The sequence below is a fragment of the Oncorhynchus kisutch genome, linkage group LG22 (assembly GCF_002021735.2).
Source record: "Oncorhynchus kisutch isolate 150728-3 linkage group LG22, Okis_V2, whole genome shotgun sequence".
Taxonomy (NCBI): Eukaryota; Metazoa; Chordata; class Actinopteri; order Salmoniformes; family Salmonidae; genus Oncorhynchus; species Oncorhynchus kisutch.
The window spans coordinates 4,996,280-5,009,792 of record NC_034195.2 but is presented as its reverse complement, the minus strand read 5'-3'; the positions used below and the strand labels follow the sequence as shown (position 1 = coordinate 5,009,792).

Here is a 13,513-nt window from a genome sequence, read left to right as displayed (position 1 = left end):
TCTCTTTTTCTCTCTCTCCCTCTCTTTTTCTCTCTCTCTCTCTCCCTATCTTTCTCTCTTTCTCTCTCCCACACACTCTCTGTACCAGGAGAGACCTAAGAGTGCTTTGGAGCAGCTGTACTCCTCTGGCCAGCAGCCCCAGCCTCTGGCCCAGGCCCCCCGGGGCCGCATGAGCGCAGAGGAGCAGCTGGAGCGCATGAAGAGGCACCAGAGGGCCCTGGTGCGCGAGCGCAAGAGGAACCTCAGCCAGGGAGAACGCCACTCCAACACTGCTCATCGTACCTCCTCCTCCACCAGGGCTCTCTCCTCCACTGACTTGGGCTCAGTACGTTACCCCCGCAGCAGAAGCAGGGACCACTGCCACTGTCGCGCCCCCGCCGAACCCCCCACATAGGCGCGCCGCAATTGCTAACATGCTAACATCCCCTACTCACCCTCTCCCCCATGTGTAACCAATGGCACTAACATGAGTAAGCGTTAGCATCGTGCTAGCACGCGAAGGGCCGGTGGGACTGGATGGGACAAAGCCGTGGCTGGCTGGGCTTATAGAGCGGTTGGACTGTGCGTGGTGGAGGCTGCTTGGGAGAGTAGGGGAAGGGATATCTGTCGAAGATGGGGACTGTAAAGACAGAGCTGTTTCCCATATTAAGGTGTATGTATGGGTTGCGTTTACCCCGATCACTGGTGCCCCCGTGCGGTACCTCACTGACACACACTGAATGTATTTCAAGGAGAAGAAGAGGGGGATTGGCTACAGGCATAGCTCTGCCTTCCCGCTCTGTCACGAGAAAAGAAAAGCCCATTCTATGTACATTTACACTTATGTACATTAGTATTTATTTACTGAAGGATATTTTCAGTAGCCTATACATTTGTAAAATTATATTTTATAGAGATTTGATAAAATTAGGGATGAGGAAATGTGTATCATTATTTGAACAAATCAACTTGGTGGGAAGTGGCACAAATCATTATCAAACCGCCCTCCTCCCTCCATCTTTCAAATGATATGAATCGAATGAAATCAAAGTGCCTTTAGTTCCCGGTGAATAATCATTCCTCTTCTCACAAGATTCACCTTCAGCCTCACCTTTTTCCACCCTGTTTGTCTTATGGCGTTGCTATGGCTACCACAGAATCCCATTCAAATGAGCCTTCAGATAGTTGTCTGTTTGAAGTTTGTTGTGCGTGCCAACGTAGGAGAGTCAACCTTACGAAGACTAATTTAACCATCTAATATATTATCTAACACACAATCTTCACCAGATTGCTGTGAGATCATCAATACCCTCAAACTCCTTGCTACATTTGCCATCAACCCAAAAGCTCCTACTAACATTTGGCAACACATAGTTCAACTCCTTTCATTTTGTAACGCTTCACCATAATAGCCAAGAGATTTTAGGATCCCTCTTTTTTGGGGGGGCATTTGAATAATTTCTTCCCCACCGTGACACACTAAACAGTCGCTTATTCACAGCATTTAGTTTTTAGTTTCTGCTACATCGACATTATCACTTTTGTACTTAACCGTGGTTGATCGCTACAATGGCCTACTATTCCGGTCAAGGTCATAGTGAGTATTAAGCCTATCTGCTTCACTGCAAATGAAAGGACAGGAGGGGGGGGGGGGGTAAAATGGCTGCCGCCAGCTTACCGTCAAGGCAGGTTCCACCATGTTGCTTTTCCCCGTCCCAATTGATTGATTGATTTTTTTTAGCAGTGAGGATGTACAGAAAATTGCACAGTCACTAGAGTCACTAGCGAATGCTAAATTATACTGAGAGGCAACGCACAGCTCCTTCACGCCTGTTATTTTCCAATGTAGAGATTTGCGCTCGAGAATAAAATCATTTTGCTTCAAAAAACTAAATAAAATCACCTCTGGCTGTGTGTTTCCATTTTTGCGGGGGTTTGATGAATATGTAATGCATGTATTTTCCCTGTGGGGGGGTCCTCTGTCCAGTGAGCACAATAACGCATGTGATGCACTTTCTCCTCACATCACGGGAGGCCTACACGCACTGGAGTGGCAATGATGCATGCATGGGTTTGAGGGCTAGGACACACACATAACAACACACATACAGTACAAACAGAGATTTACTCACAACACAAATGTGTTTATGTATGTGTTTGGAAAAGCAAATGTGTGTGTGTGTGTGGTAACAGGTTAATCAGTATCCTTTTGGTGGTTGCTTCTTTATGTTGCTGTCATTAATCTAATAATGAAATCCTCTTTCTGGTGATCCTGAAAACAATTAAATGCAATGAAGTTGCTGGTGGTGGAATGGAGACGCCGTAGGGACGTCCTGTGGTGACAATGCAGAAGCCAAGAAAGACAAGATTTCGGATGCATGGTCCTCACTCCTCAAGACTCCATTTGTCCCCGCAACACAGAAGCTGTCCATCCTCATGGGACTAGGATTTGTGCTGTGAAATCAGCTCCAGATACAATATACATTACTTTACGGGGTTTTTTTTCCTCTGGGTTCTACACAGGGTGGTCCAATCTGTGCTGGTGTTGTCTCCTAGTGTGAAATAATAAGTAAAAAAAAGACTTTTTATTTTGCCTCTGAAAATCAACCAGATGAAGTAACTGTTGTGTTTGTCCCCCCCCAGTGGTCAGATAGAGTAACTGTTGTGTTTGTCCCCCCCCAGTGGTCAGATAGAGTAACTGTTGTGTTTGTCCCCCCCCAGTGGTCAGATAGAGTAACTGTTGTGTTTGTCCCCCCCAGTGGTCAGATAGAGTAACTGTTGTGTTTGTCCCCCCCAGTGGTCAGATAGAGTAACTGTTGTGTTTGTCCCCCCCAGTGGTCAGATAGAGTAACTGTTGTGTTTGTCCCCCCCCAGTGGTCAGATAGAGTAACTGTTGTGTTTGTCCCCCCCCCAGTGGTCAGATAGAGTAACTGTTGTGTTTGTCCCCCCCCAGTGGTCAGATAGAGTAACTGTTGTGTTTGTCCCCCCCCAGTGGTCAGATAGAGTAACTGTTGTGTTTGTCCCCCCCAGTGGTCAGATAGAGTAACTGTTGTGTTTGTCCCCCCCAGTGGTCAGATAGAGTAACTGTTGTGTTTGTCCCCCCCAGTGGTCAGATAGAGTAACTGTTGTGTTTGTCCCCCCCAGTGGTCAGATAGAGTAACTGTTGTGTTTGTCCCCCCCAGTGGTCAGATAGAGTAACTGTTGTGTTTGTCCCCCCCAGTGGTCAGATAGAGTAACTGTTGTGTTTGTCCCCCCCAGTGGTCAGATAGAGTAACTGTTGTGTTTGTCCCCCCCCAGTGGTCAGATAGAGTAACTGTTGTGTTTGTCCCCCCCCCCAGTGGTCAGATAGAGTAACTGTTGTGTTTGTCCCCCCCCAGTGGTCAGATAGAGTAACTGTTGTGTTTGTCCCCCCCCAGTGGTCAGATAGAGTAACTGTTGTGTTTGTCCCCCCCAGTGGTCAGATAGAGTAACTGTTGTGTTTGTCCCCCCCAGTGGTCAGATAGAGTAACTGTTGTGTTTGTCCCCCCCAGTGGTCAGATAGAGTAACTGTTGTGTTTGTCCCCCCCAGTGGTCAGATAGAGTAACTGTTGTGTTTGTCCCCCCCAGTGGTCAGATAGAGTAACTGTTGTGTTTGTCCCCCCCCAGTGGTCAGATAGAGTAACTGTTGTGTTTGTCCCCCCCCAGTGGTCAGATAGAGTAACTGTTGTGTTTGTCCCCCCCAGTGGTCAGATGAAGTAACTGTTGTGTTTGTCCCCCTCCAGTGGTCAGATAGAGTAACTGTTGTGTTTGTCCCCCTCCAGTGGTCAGATAGAGTAACTGTTGTGTTTGTCCCCCCCAGTGGTCAGATAGAGTAACTGTTGTGTTTGTCCCCCCCAGTGGTCAGATAGAGTAACTGTTGTGTTTGTCCCCCCCAGTGGTCAGATAGAGTAACTGTTGTGTTTGTCCCCCCCCAGTGGTCAGATAGAGTAACTGTTGTGTTTGTCCCCCCCCAGTGGTCAGATAGAGTAACTGTTGTGTTTGTCCCCCCCAGTGGTCAGATGAAGTAACTGTTGTGTTTGTCCCCCCCCAGTGGTCAGATAGAGTAACTGTTGTGTTTGTCCCCCCCAGTGGTCAGATAGAGTAACTGTTGTGTTTGTCCCCCCCAGTGGTCAGATAGAGTAACTGTTGTGTTTGTCCCCCCCCCCAGTGGTCAGATAGAGTAACTGTTGTGTTTGTCCCCCTCCAGTGGTCAGATGAAGTAACTGTTGTGTTTGTTCCCCCCAGTGGTCAGATGAAGTAACTGTTGTGTTTGTCCCCCCCAGTGGTCAGATGAAGTAACTGTTGTGTTTGTTCCCCCCAGTGGTCAGATGAAGTAACTGTTGTGTTTGTCCCCCCCAGTGGTCAGATGAATTAACTGTTGTTTGTTCCCCCTCGTGGTCAGATGAAGTAGAAGTCGGTCTCCCCCTAGTGGTCAGATAAAGTAACCGTTGTTTGCCCCTCCACTAGTGGTCAGATAAAGTAATGGTTGTGTCTGTCTCCCCCTAGTGGTCAGATATAGTAATTGTTGTGTCTGTCTCCCCCTAGTGGAGGCGAGAGCAGCAGGACTTTGATTTGCAGCTGGTGCAGAAAGCTCAGGTGGAAGAGCGACAGGTTGCCGAGGGCCAGAGCGACGAGGGGCGGAGCGAGCTGAAGGAAAGGGAGAGGATCCAATCAGACGATTGGCTCTTGGTCATGGCCATGCCCACGATTGCCACACCCATGAGGGAGACGGACATGGAGCCCCTCGACTATGACCTGGATCTCAGTCGTGAGGTACGTTGACCGATGGCCCATCAGGATCTGGCGCCGAATATTCTCCTATCAATACTCTCCGTTATTGGTTGAATATTACATCTGTACACCTGTACACAAGTGGTTAAAGAGAAAGTTCAATATTTAAAAACGTAATGTTAGGTGGTTCCTGAAAGTAGTCTATGTGCCTGGAGAAAATGCTTGTTTAGTTTTTTTAAACTGTAAAACACTGAACTTCCCCTTTTAATATTATGCAGTTATGGTTTTGTTTTAGAGGAAAGACTGTAGCCTGCTGCACTCGTACTACTTCCCATTCACCACATACAATGACCTGATGCTTTCAACTACCTTGCCTTTATGGAGCCTTCGTAACTATACAGAGTATACATTTATCTAACCCGACAGTGTGACCACCTAAACAGATGATTGGTGAATATTGTTCTAAGCCTGAATACGGATTTGTTGGTTGACTGGCCATCTTCACTATGATCTGGTCTATGTAGCTTTCCAAGCCCCAAAAGGTGTCTATCCCAGAGCGCTATGTGGAGTCGGACCCCGAGGAGCCTCTGAGTCAGGAGGAGATGGAGGATCGTCAACGCAGAGCAGAACGCATCAAAAACATCCTGGCCAAATCCAAGTACTACTGACTTAGTTTCAGCCATTCAGTTCGTGTTGATACAATGAGGATGACGATGATAATAATATATTTGGTTTGATATCAATTCTCCTTATTGAGAAAAGGGTAACACTTTATTTGGATAGTCCATCTGTAAATGCTCTACAGAGGATCGTCAACTAGTTTCGGCCAAGGGGCCAATTTTTTTTCTTGGGCGTATGGTCAGGGGGCTGGAACATAATTCAAATTAATTTGTAGACCGCAAATTGACTGCAAGGAGTCCTAACAGATACAACATTTGACTAAAACAGGATCATTTCGAACCTTGCTTACATTTCTATACAATCACATACATCTCTCTATTATGTATGGAAATACTTTGGAACACATTTCCAAAATTAAAATGACTTGGCGCTGATTTGCTGTTTTTTTGTGTCTTTTATGTCTCGGGCCGGGCCGCCAGCTGGGGAACCCTGCTCTACAGATTATAAGCATCATTTCAACAGCATGTCTTGGGCCTTTCAGTAGCAACAGTATAAATCACATAATTTTCAAACAAGGTAGTTTAGTCCATCTATGAATGTTCAACAATCTGTAGACCGTCAGCAGCGTTTTAACAGAATGCCTTTAGTCCTTCAGTAGCATCTCCACTGTGTTTCCATCATTTCAACATGCAGATGATGTGTTACTGATCGTCTGTAGATAGTTTGTAGAGCACATCTACAGATGGACTCTCCAAATGAAAGTGTTACCTAGAAAGGAAAACATTAACGGTATCGCATGCACCATCTCATGGGTCCCTGGATCCTGTGCTGTGGCTGATTTGATAAAAAATGTACGGATTTAAACAGGGGTTCTGAAAAACCGGGTCCTGACTTGAACCTTAAGCAAACTACAAAAAGCTTTTTAGAACCCACAACAACAAAAAGCTACCGCAATAATCATCTGTGTCCTAAATGGCATCCTGTATTCCCTGCACTCTATTCCCTACGAGCCTTGGTCCAAAGCAGTGCACTATATAGGGAATAGGGTACCATTTGGGACACTAGTTTCCTTTGTCCCTCATTGTTTTCCTTTGTTTCAGTCTCTCTTTTCCCTGATGTGTATTTCCCTTCCCACCGTGTGTGTCAGTTTTCACAACATACACCCGTCGTCTGTCCCACTGAACTTCACTGATTTGGACATTGCCATGCAACAGCAGGAGAGGATCATGACTGTGTCCCACGCCTTGGCCTCGGAAGCCTCCGTTAAGAGCAAGCAGTTCACAGGTCAGCTCATACATGCACATGCTTTAAACACGCACACTGCAAATGTGCATATCGCCCAGTTCTCTCACACACACTCATAGGTGACTCTATGTATACTCCGCGCGCACACACACTCATAGGTGACTCTATGTATACTCCGCGCGCACACACACTCATAGGTGACTCTATGTATACTCCGCGCGCACACACACTCATAGGTGACTCTATGTATACTCCGCGCGCACACACACTCATAGGTGACTCTATGTATACTCCGCGCGCACACACACTCATAGGTGACTCTATGTATACTCCGCGCGCACACACACTCATAGGTGACTCTATGTATACTCCGCGCGCACACACACTCATAGGTGACTCTATGTATACTCCGCGCGCACACACACTCATAGGTGACTCTATGTATACTCCGCGCGCACACACACTCATAGGTGACTCTATGTATACTCCGCGCGCACACACACTCATAGGTGACTCTATGTATACTCCGCGCGCACACACACTCATAGGTGACTCTATGTATACTCCGCGCGCACACACACTCATAGGTGACTCTATGTATACTCCGCGCGCACACACACTCATAGGTGACTCTATGTATACTCCGCGCGCACACACACAAACAAATAAACAAACCCTTTTCCCACTGAACTGCCTACAGTATCTTTGATCCCAACATAACCATTAATTCCTTCATAAAACACTCCCCATTCTAAATTGGCGTGAACAGAGAATCCTTTAATATTCTTACGCAGAGCCTTCGGAAAGTATTCACGGCCCTTGACTTTTTCCACATCCTGTTGTGTTACAGCCTGAATTTAAAGTTGATTACATTTCAAAAAAATGTTGTCACTGGCCTATACACAATACCATAAAATGTGAAAGTGGAGATCTGTTTTTAGAAATGTTTACAAATGAATTACAAATGAAAAGCTGAAATGTCTTGAGTCAATAAGTATTCAATCTCTTTGTTATGGCAAGCCTAAATAAGTTCAGGAGTAAAAATGTACTTAACAAGTCACATAATAAGTTGCATGGACTCTGTGCAATAATAGTGTTTAACATGATTTTTGAATGACTACCTCTTCTCTGTACCCCACACATATAATTATATGAAAGGCTCTCAGTCGAGCAGTGAATTTCAAACACAGATTCAACCTTCGTTAAAAAAAAGGGCACCTATTGGTAGAATTTTTTTTAAAAGCTGACACTGAATTTCTCTTTGAGCATGGTGAAGATATTAATTACACTTCGGATGGTGTAGCAATAAACCCAGTCACTACAAAAAGACAGGCGTCCTTCCTAACTCAGTTGCTGGGGAGGAAGGAAACCCCTCAGAGATTTCACCATGAGGCCAATAGTGACTTTAAAACAATTACAGTTTGAAGATTTTAATGGCTGTAATAGGAAAAAACTGAGGATGGATAAACAACATTGTAGTTACTCAACAATCCTAACAGAATTGACAGAGCGAAAAGAAGGAAGGAAGCCTACAGAATAAAAATATTCCAAAACATGTTTGTAACAAGGCACTAAAGTAATACTGCTGTTGATATATAGCCTCCCTTCAGTAACAAGGCACTAAAGTAATACTGCTGTTGATATATAGCCTCCCTTCAGTAACAAGGCACTAAAGTAATACTGCAAAAAATGTGGCAAAGCAATTCATTTTTTGTTGCGCAATCCAGGTGTGGAAAAAGCTCTTAGAGATTTACCCAGAAAGACTTGCATCTGTAATCGCTGCCAAAGGTGCTTCTACAAAGTATTGACTCATGGGTGTGAATACTTATGCAAATGAGATGTCTATACTTCATTTTTAATATATGTGCAAACATTCCTAAAAACATGTTTCCACTTCATCATTTGAGGTATTGTGTGTAGATGGGTGAGATGTTTTTATTTATTTTAATCCATTTTAATTTCAGGCTGTAACACAACAAAATGTGGATTATGTCAAGGGGTATGAATACTTTCTGAAGGCACTGTAAATATCTAGCAGGAAACGGAGGCGATCACTGTGCTGTTGATATATAGCCTCCCTTCAGAGAAGCCAAACTAGTTCACAGTAAACTATTTAGACAAACTACTATGTGTGAGGCAGAGCCTGCGTCCTGATTCTCCCTTGTGCACTTGCACACTTTCTCGTATGGATTTATCAATGGTGGAAACTCCCTCCAGCCAATGCTTGCACACTCAAGTGTCATAGAATTGATGTAAGTGCGCACATAGTCTGTGAAGGGTACAGCACACTCCGGGGTGAAGTTTCCCTAGGTACAGATCTAGGATCAGCTTTCCCTCCCCCAATCATGACCTTAACACACTAGTGGGGAATATGCAAAACTGACCCAAGATCAGTGTCTAGGGGCAACTTCACCATACAGCACAGTAACCGGACCCTCTCTCATTGTCCCTGGTTGTGCAGAGAGCGAGATGATGGGGAGATGAACAGATCTAGTGAAGGTACACCGCATCTCCTCTGAGTGTCGTGGCCTTAAGATGCCTCTCTGTGATGTTTGTGGTGGCATAACTGTAGTCTTTAGGTGTCATTTCTGCTCTCACTAGATTGGATGTTTTGGTGGTTGCTTTTCTGAAGTGTGGTGGCTTTTCGCGTCCAAATGTTCTTGGCTCAAGTGTTTTGAATGTGGAAAGGTTGTGCCTCATTGTTTCCATACAAACACGTTTGGATAATACTTGGGCTTTTTTAGAAAGATGGTTTAACTATCGATTGAAGGCAAAGTCTGTATTTTCAATGTTGAGTGTTTTCTTCCCCATTTCAGCCAAAGCTCAGCTGAGCTCTGACTGACCGTTGACTCAGACGCCAAGGCACCAACAGGACCTCCAAGGCACCAACTGGACCTCCGTGTGGATGAAAATTGTTTGTGACGTTCACTGACAAGTGATTTTGTATTAGGCTTTTTATTAGAGCTAAAACGAGATGTTTTGAAGAACCAAAAATAGTTATTTGAAACTACACTGCGTGTACCTAATGTTAAGGTTGAATTGGAGTTGTTTTTACATGCTTTTGCACTTTTATGGCGTGTTGTGTGGAATTATTGACACCTACTAGTTTTTGCAATAGAGAGTAATTAGCTGTTTTTTTTTTGCAGTGTGGTCTATATTTTCAACAGAAATTTAAGTTCAAAGCAATGTTTTCTAAGGTCGCAGATAAGGAAATGTATTTATTTTGTGTAATGAAAGAATCTTGCACCAAATATAACTTTTTGTAGCTCAGCAATGCCACCTAATGCTTTGGCCAATCAACTGTATCATTTAAAAAGGAAAGAAACCATACTGGTGTTTTATTGGAATAAAGGTTTTAACAAAACATGGTGTCTCACTATTTACGTTACATACTCTCCATGTGTCAAATGAACTCGCCAAAAATAGAAACACAACAATTTTACTGAGTTAGAGTTCATATAAGGAAATCAGGCCCCAATCTATGAATTTTATGACTGGGCAGGCCTATCAGAATGAGTTTTTTTCCCAACAAAAGGGCATTATTAGAAAGAAATACTCAGTTTCATCAGCTGTCCGGGTATCAGACGATCCCGCAGGTGAAGAAGCCAGAGGTCTTGGGCTGGCATGGTTACATGTGGTTGTGAGGCCGGTTGGACATACGGCCAAATTCTTTAAAACGACTTTGGAGACATGGTAGTGAAATTAACATTCAATTATCTGGCAACAGCTCTGGTGGACATTCCTGCAGTCAGCATGCCAATTGCAACTGCACATTTTAGAGTGGCCTTTTATTGTCCCGAGCACAATGTGCAATGATCATGCTTGTTCATATGCCACACCTGTCAGGTATATGGATTGTTTTGGAAAAAGGAGAAATGCTCACTAACAGGGATGTTGAGAAATAAGCTTTTTGTGCATGTGGAACATTTCTGGGATCTTTTTCACCTCATGAAACATGGGACCAACACTTTACATTTTCGTTCAGTATAGTTAACTATTTTCTCCCCCAGAATTCAGAACCTGAGAGAACTGTGGTGCTTCAGTTTGTCATTAAGTACCTTTTATTACTGATGGTGACACATTGAACAGGACTGTAAAAGAGCTAGAGCCAATAGGTTCAACCCAGTTTCATTCAATACAACTTCATTAAAGCCTTTGCTTCATCTCAGATCCATTAAAAACACATCAGACCAGTCCCTCTTCCAGTTAGGAATTCCTAAAAGTTGACAAGAAAATAATGGGAAGAATCTGTCTCAATCGACGATTACGTCACCTCCTACAGTAGTACACTACGCTGCTGCTCAGCTTTGAAACATAAAAAAAAAATACATTCTTAAACCATGAAGTTAAAGTACTTCAGAGACAAAAAGAACATATTTACAAATCTGTGGTTCGACATTAGAAAAAGTGATTTCGTTTTTTGCCCATTCTTAGGATGACTTCACAAAGGCCATTTTGTGTTTCTTGTCTTCTACCCTCTTGTCTTTTGCACTGGGCTCTGTCCTGCCGTTTGGGCTCTGTGAAGGGGATTTCTCTGGTGACTCTTGGTTTTCCGAAGGGCTGTCTGAGGCTTTGGGACTGGCTGGTTGCTCTGCTTTGCTTTGGCTTTGGCTTTCTGCAGGTGGGGAAGGCGGGGCTGGTTCAGGCTGTGGGGGGACAACAGAAGAGAAACACTTCATATCTGAAGACTGGGGCAACACGCAGATGTGTACATTACATTGACTGTAGCAATCATGCCCCTGTGACTTGAGCCAATCACAAACAGTCTTACAGAGCTACCACATGTCGAGGAACTTAATCTGCTGTCATTAATCTTACATGCAATAGAAAATATACAGGTCCAATAAGAAGCACTGCCCCTAACTAAGATCTCAAAATGTAGATCATCCATCAATCAGTATAATATCGCGGTCTAATCATGTCATTCTAGCCTCACCTAGCTGTAACAGGCCAGGGTTGTGCTCATTAGGACAAACGTTTTGCAACAGAAAAGGAAAACAAGTGTTTCTTAGTACCTCGCTTTCAGCCATCGAACACCATAAATTATGAGCCTCTAAGCATCAATTTGTCAGACATCTTTGCTAGGACCTGTTCTCAACCATCAACAGGAACTTATGGCAGAAGTGGCATGCACGCTCTATCGATGTTCAACCCGTCTCTCCATGATCTCTCACCTCACTGAAGCCCAGGCCGACGTGTCTCCTGTTTCTGCCTGACAGCTTCCCGTCCAGCCCCTGCTGGTACTGCAGCTCCAGCTCAGAGTTCATCCTCCTGTCCTCCGCCCCTGCAGAGGACAAGCTAGTGAAACACCAATCATACCCAATACAGTGCTATCCGGTCTGAAATAGTGCTGTATGGGATAAGATTAAATGGATACATCCCTAAATAAAGAGTGATCGAACAGAGTGCAGAATAGGGTTGTCACGATACCAGTACCGTGACAACCCTAACATATAATTCAAAGAGGGTTCCTCACCACTGCGGACATGGGATGTTGACTTGTGATCTCCAATGACTAGGCGTCCAGTGTGCTCTTTCTGCAGAATCAAATTGGTAAACATTGGATTCTGTAATACCACAGTTCTGTTTCTCCTTTGACAAAGCTATATGGATAAGGTGTAGTCGACAAAATGGTGGCTCAATCTAATACTGGAATAAAGGTAAGTCACAAGAAAAACATTTGTCCAGCACCAGATGTTCTACCCTGAAACTGCCACACTTGATTCAACTAGTCATGGGCTGGGTGATTCGTTTACATTGAGCCAGGTGTCAGTGTAAGTGTGAACACCTTGTGGTCCAGAGGGATGGGAAACCTTGTAATAGTCTACATAGCACATGACCAAACCTTCCCTGCACCCATCAACCGCAAAAACTTCTGCTTTCTCTCACTGTCCCCCAGATCTGCAGCTTCCCATGGTGTAGGTCCATCCTGCAAGAAACCAACACAGGATTGGCTACAGTACACAACGAATGGGATCCCAGAATATAGCCTAGGTCTATTGCACCTTAGCCTCAAAGATCAAACTGACAAATTAGCTACATCACAATCTAACGTTAGCTAGTTACATCATAGGCCTAGTAGTAACAGCATGGAGTTGATTCGTTTATCAAAAACTACATTTCTAATTGCCTGGCTGGCATGCATAATGACCTGTCAATCTGGCCACCTAACATGGTGACTAAATTAGCTAAAAACGAACGTTGCTTTAAAAAAAAAATGATTTGTTGACTAACGTACAGTAACGTGGCTATCTACACTAAGGGTTGTTTACAATTAACTAAGTTAGCTGTATTACCAAGATTTTTATAACTGGCTTTACGCTGTAGTTATGGGTTAGTTATGAGGACGCAAACTGGCTGCATGCTTCTCTTTGCTGAAGCCAACAAGACGGGCCTTGCTAGCTACCTGAACCGCAAGGTAGTCACGTTTCAATGACTTTAGCTAGCTAACGTTTATACAGTTAACCTACTTCACTTGGAGAGCCAGGTCTTTTTGTCCCGTGTCGATTCCCTGGAGAACTCATTTTCACAGCAACGCTTCAGCTGGCTAAGTCAACAAAATATTGACATAGCCGTTCAGACTGGCTAGCTATGCTACTGTCAACAAATAGCAAAGACCTGTGGCTGCAGTGTGTGCACGCGACCGGAACAAAACGATTCGAACTTCCGGCTGCAGTGCTTTGATCTTCTTCTTTACGTTTTTATTGCAGACTACACCTATTGGTGTATTGCCGCCCACCTACTGTACAGGGTATTGAAACAAAACATAACCATACCATTATCTATGTGAAAACAGGGGTTCTTCGACCCTGTAGAACAAATAAGAAGAAAAGGTCCTGAAGATGCCTGATGTGATCCAAAGTAAAAACAGTACAACCTAATAAACACATTGCAGTTTTTTTTATCTTACCTGAAATGC

General features: G+C 44.1%; 2 protein-coding genes across 23 annotated transcripts in view; one reads left to right on the top strand and one right to left on the bottom strand.

The window, feature by feature from the left end:
• The window catches only part of LOC109867806 (pleckstrin homology domain-containing family A member 7), a 178,055-nt gene extending 168,097 nt beyond the window's left edge, over positions 1-9,958 (top strand). For 16 of the 22 annotated variants that reach the window (XM_031801655.1, XM_031801657.1, XM_031801656.1 and 13 more), the window contains 5 exons: positions 89-325; positions 4,543-4,770; positions 5,253-5,386; positions 6,497-6,633; positions 9,411-9,958. In XM_031801655.1, the coding sequence (XP_031657515.1) occupies positions 89-325; positions 4,543-4,770; positions 5,253-5,386; positions 6,497-6,633; positions 9,411-9,436 (762 nt within the window). In that variant the 3' untranslated portion in view covers positions 9,437-9,958. Of the gene's footprint in view, positions 1-88; positions 4,771-5,252; positions 5,387-6,496; positions 6,634-9,055; positions 9,094-9,410 lie in introns of all 22 variants that reach the window. The other 6 variants (XM_031801654.1, XM_031801668.1, XR_004204836.1 and 3 more) reach the window with 6 other exon arrangements.
• Positions 9,903-13,266, bottom strand: LOC109867824 (small acidic protein). Its single transcript, XM_020457143.2, has 5 exons — positions 13,065-13,266; positions 12,440-12,523; positions 12,071-12,131; positions 11,769-11,878; positions 9,903-11,240 (listed from the first exon to the last, which is right to left on the bottom strand). The coding sequence occupies exons 1-5, from the start codon at positions 13,116-13,118 to the stop codon at positions 11,025-11,027; spliced, it is 525 nt and encodes a 174-aa protein (XP_020312732.1). The 5' UTR covers positions 13,119-13,266; the 3' UTR covers positions 9,903-11,024.
• Between the last annotated feature and the right edge of the window lie 247 nt (positions 13,267-13,513).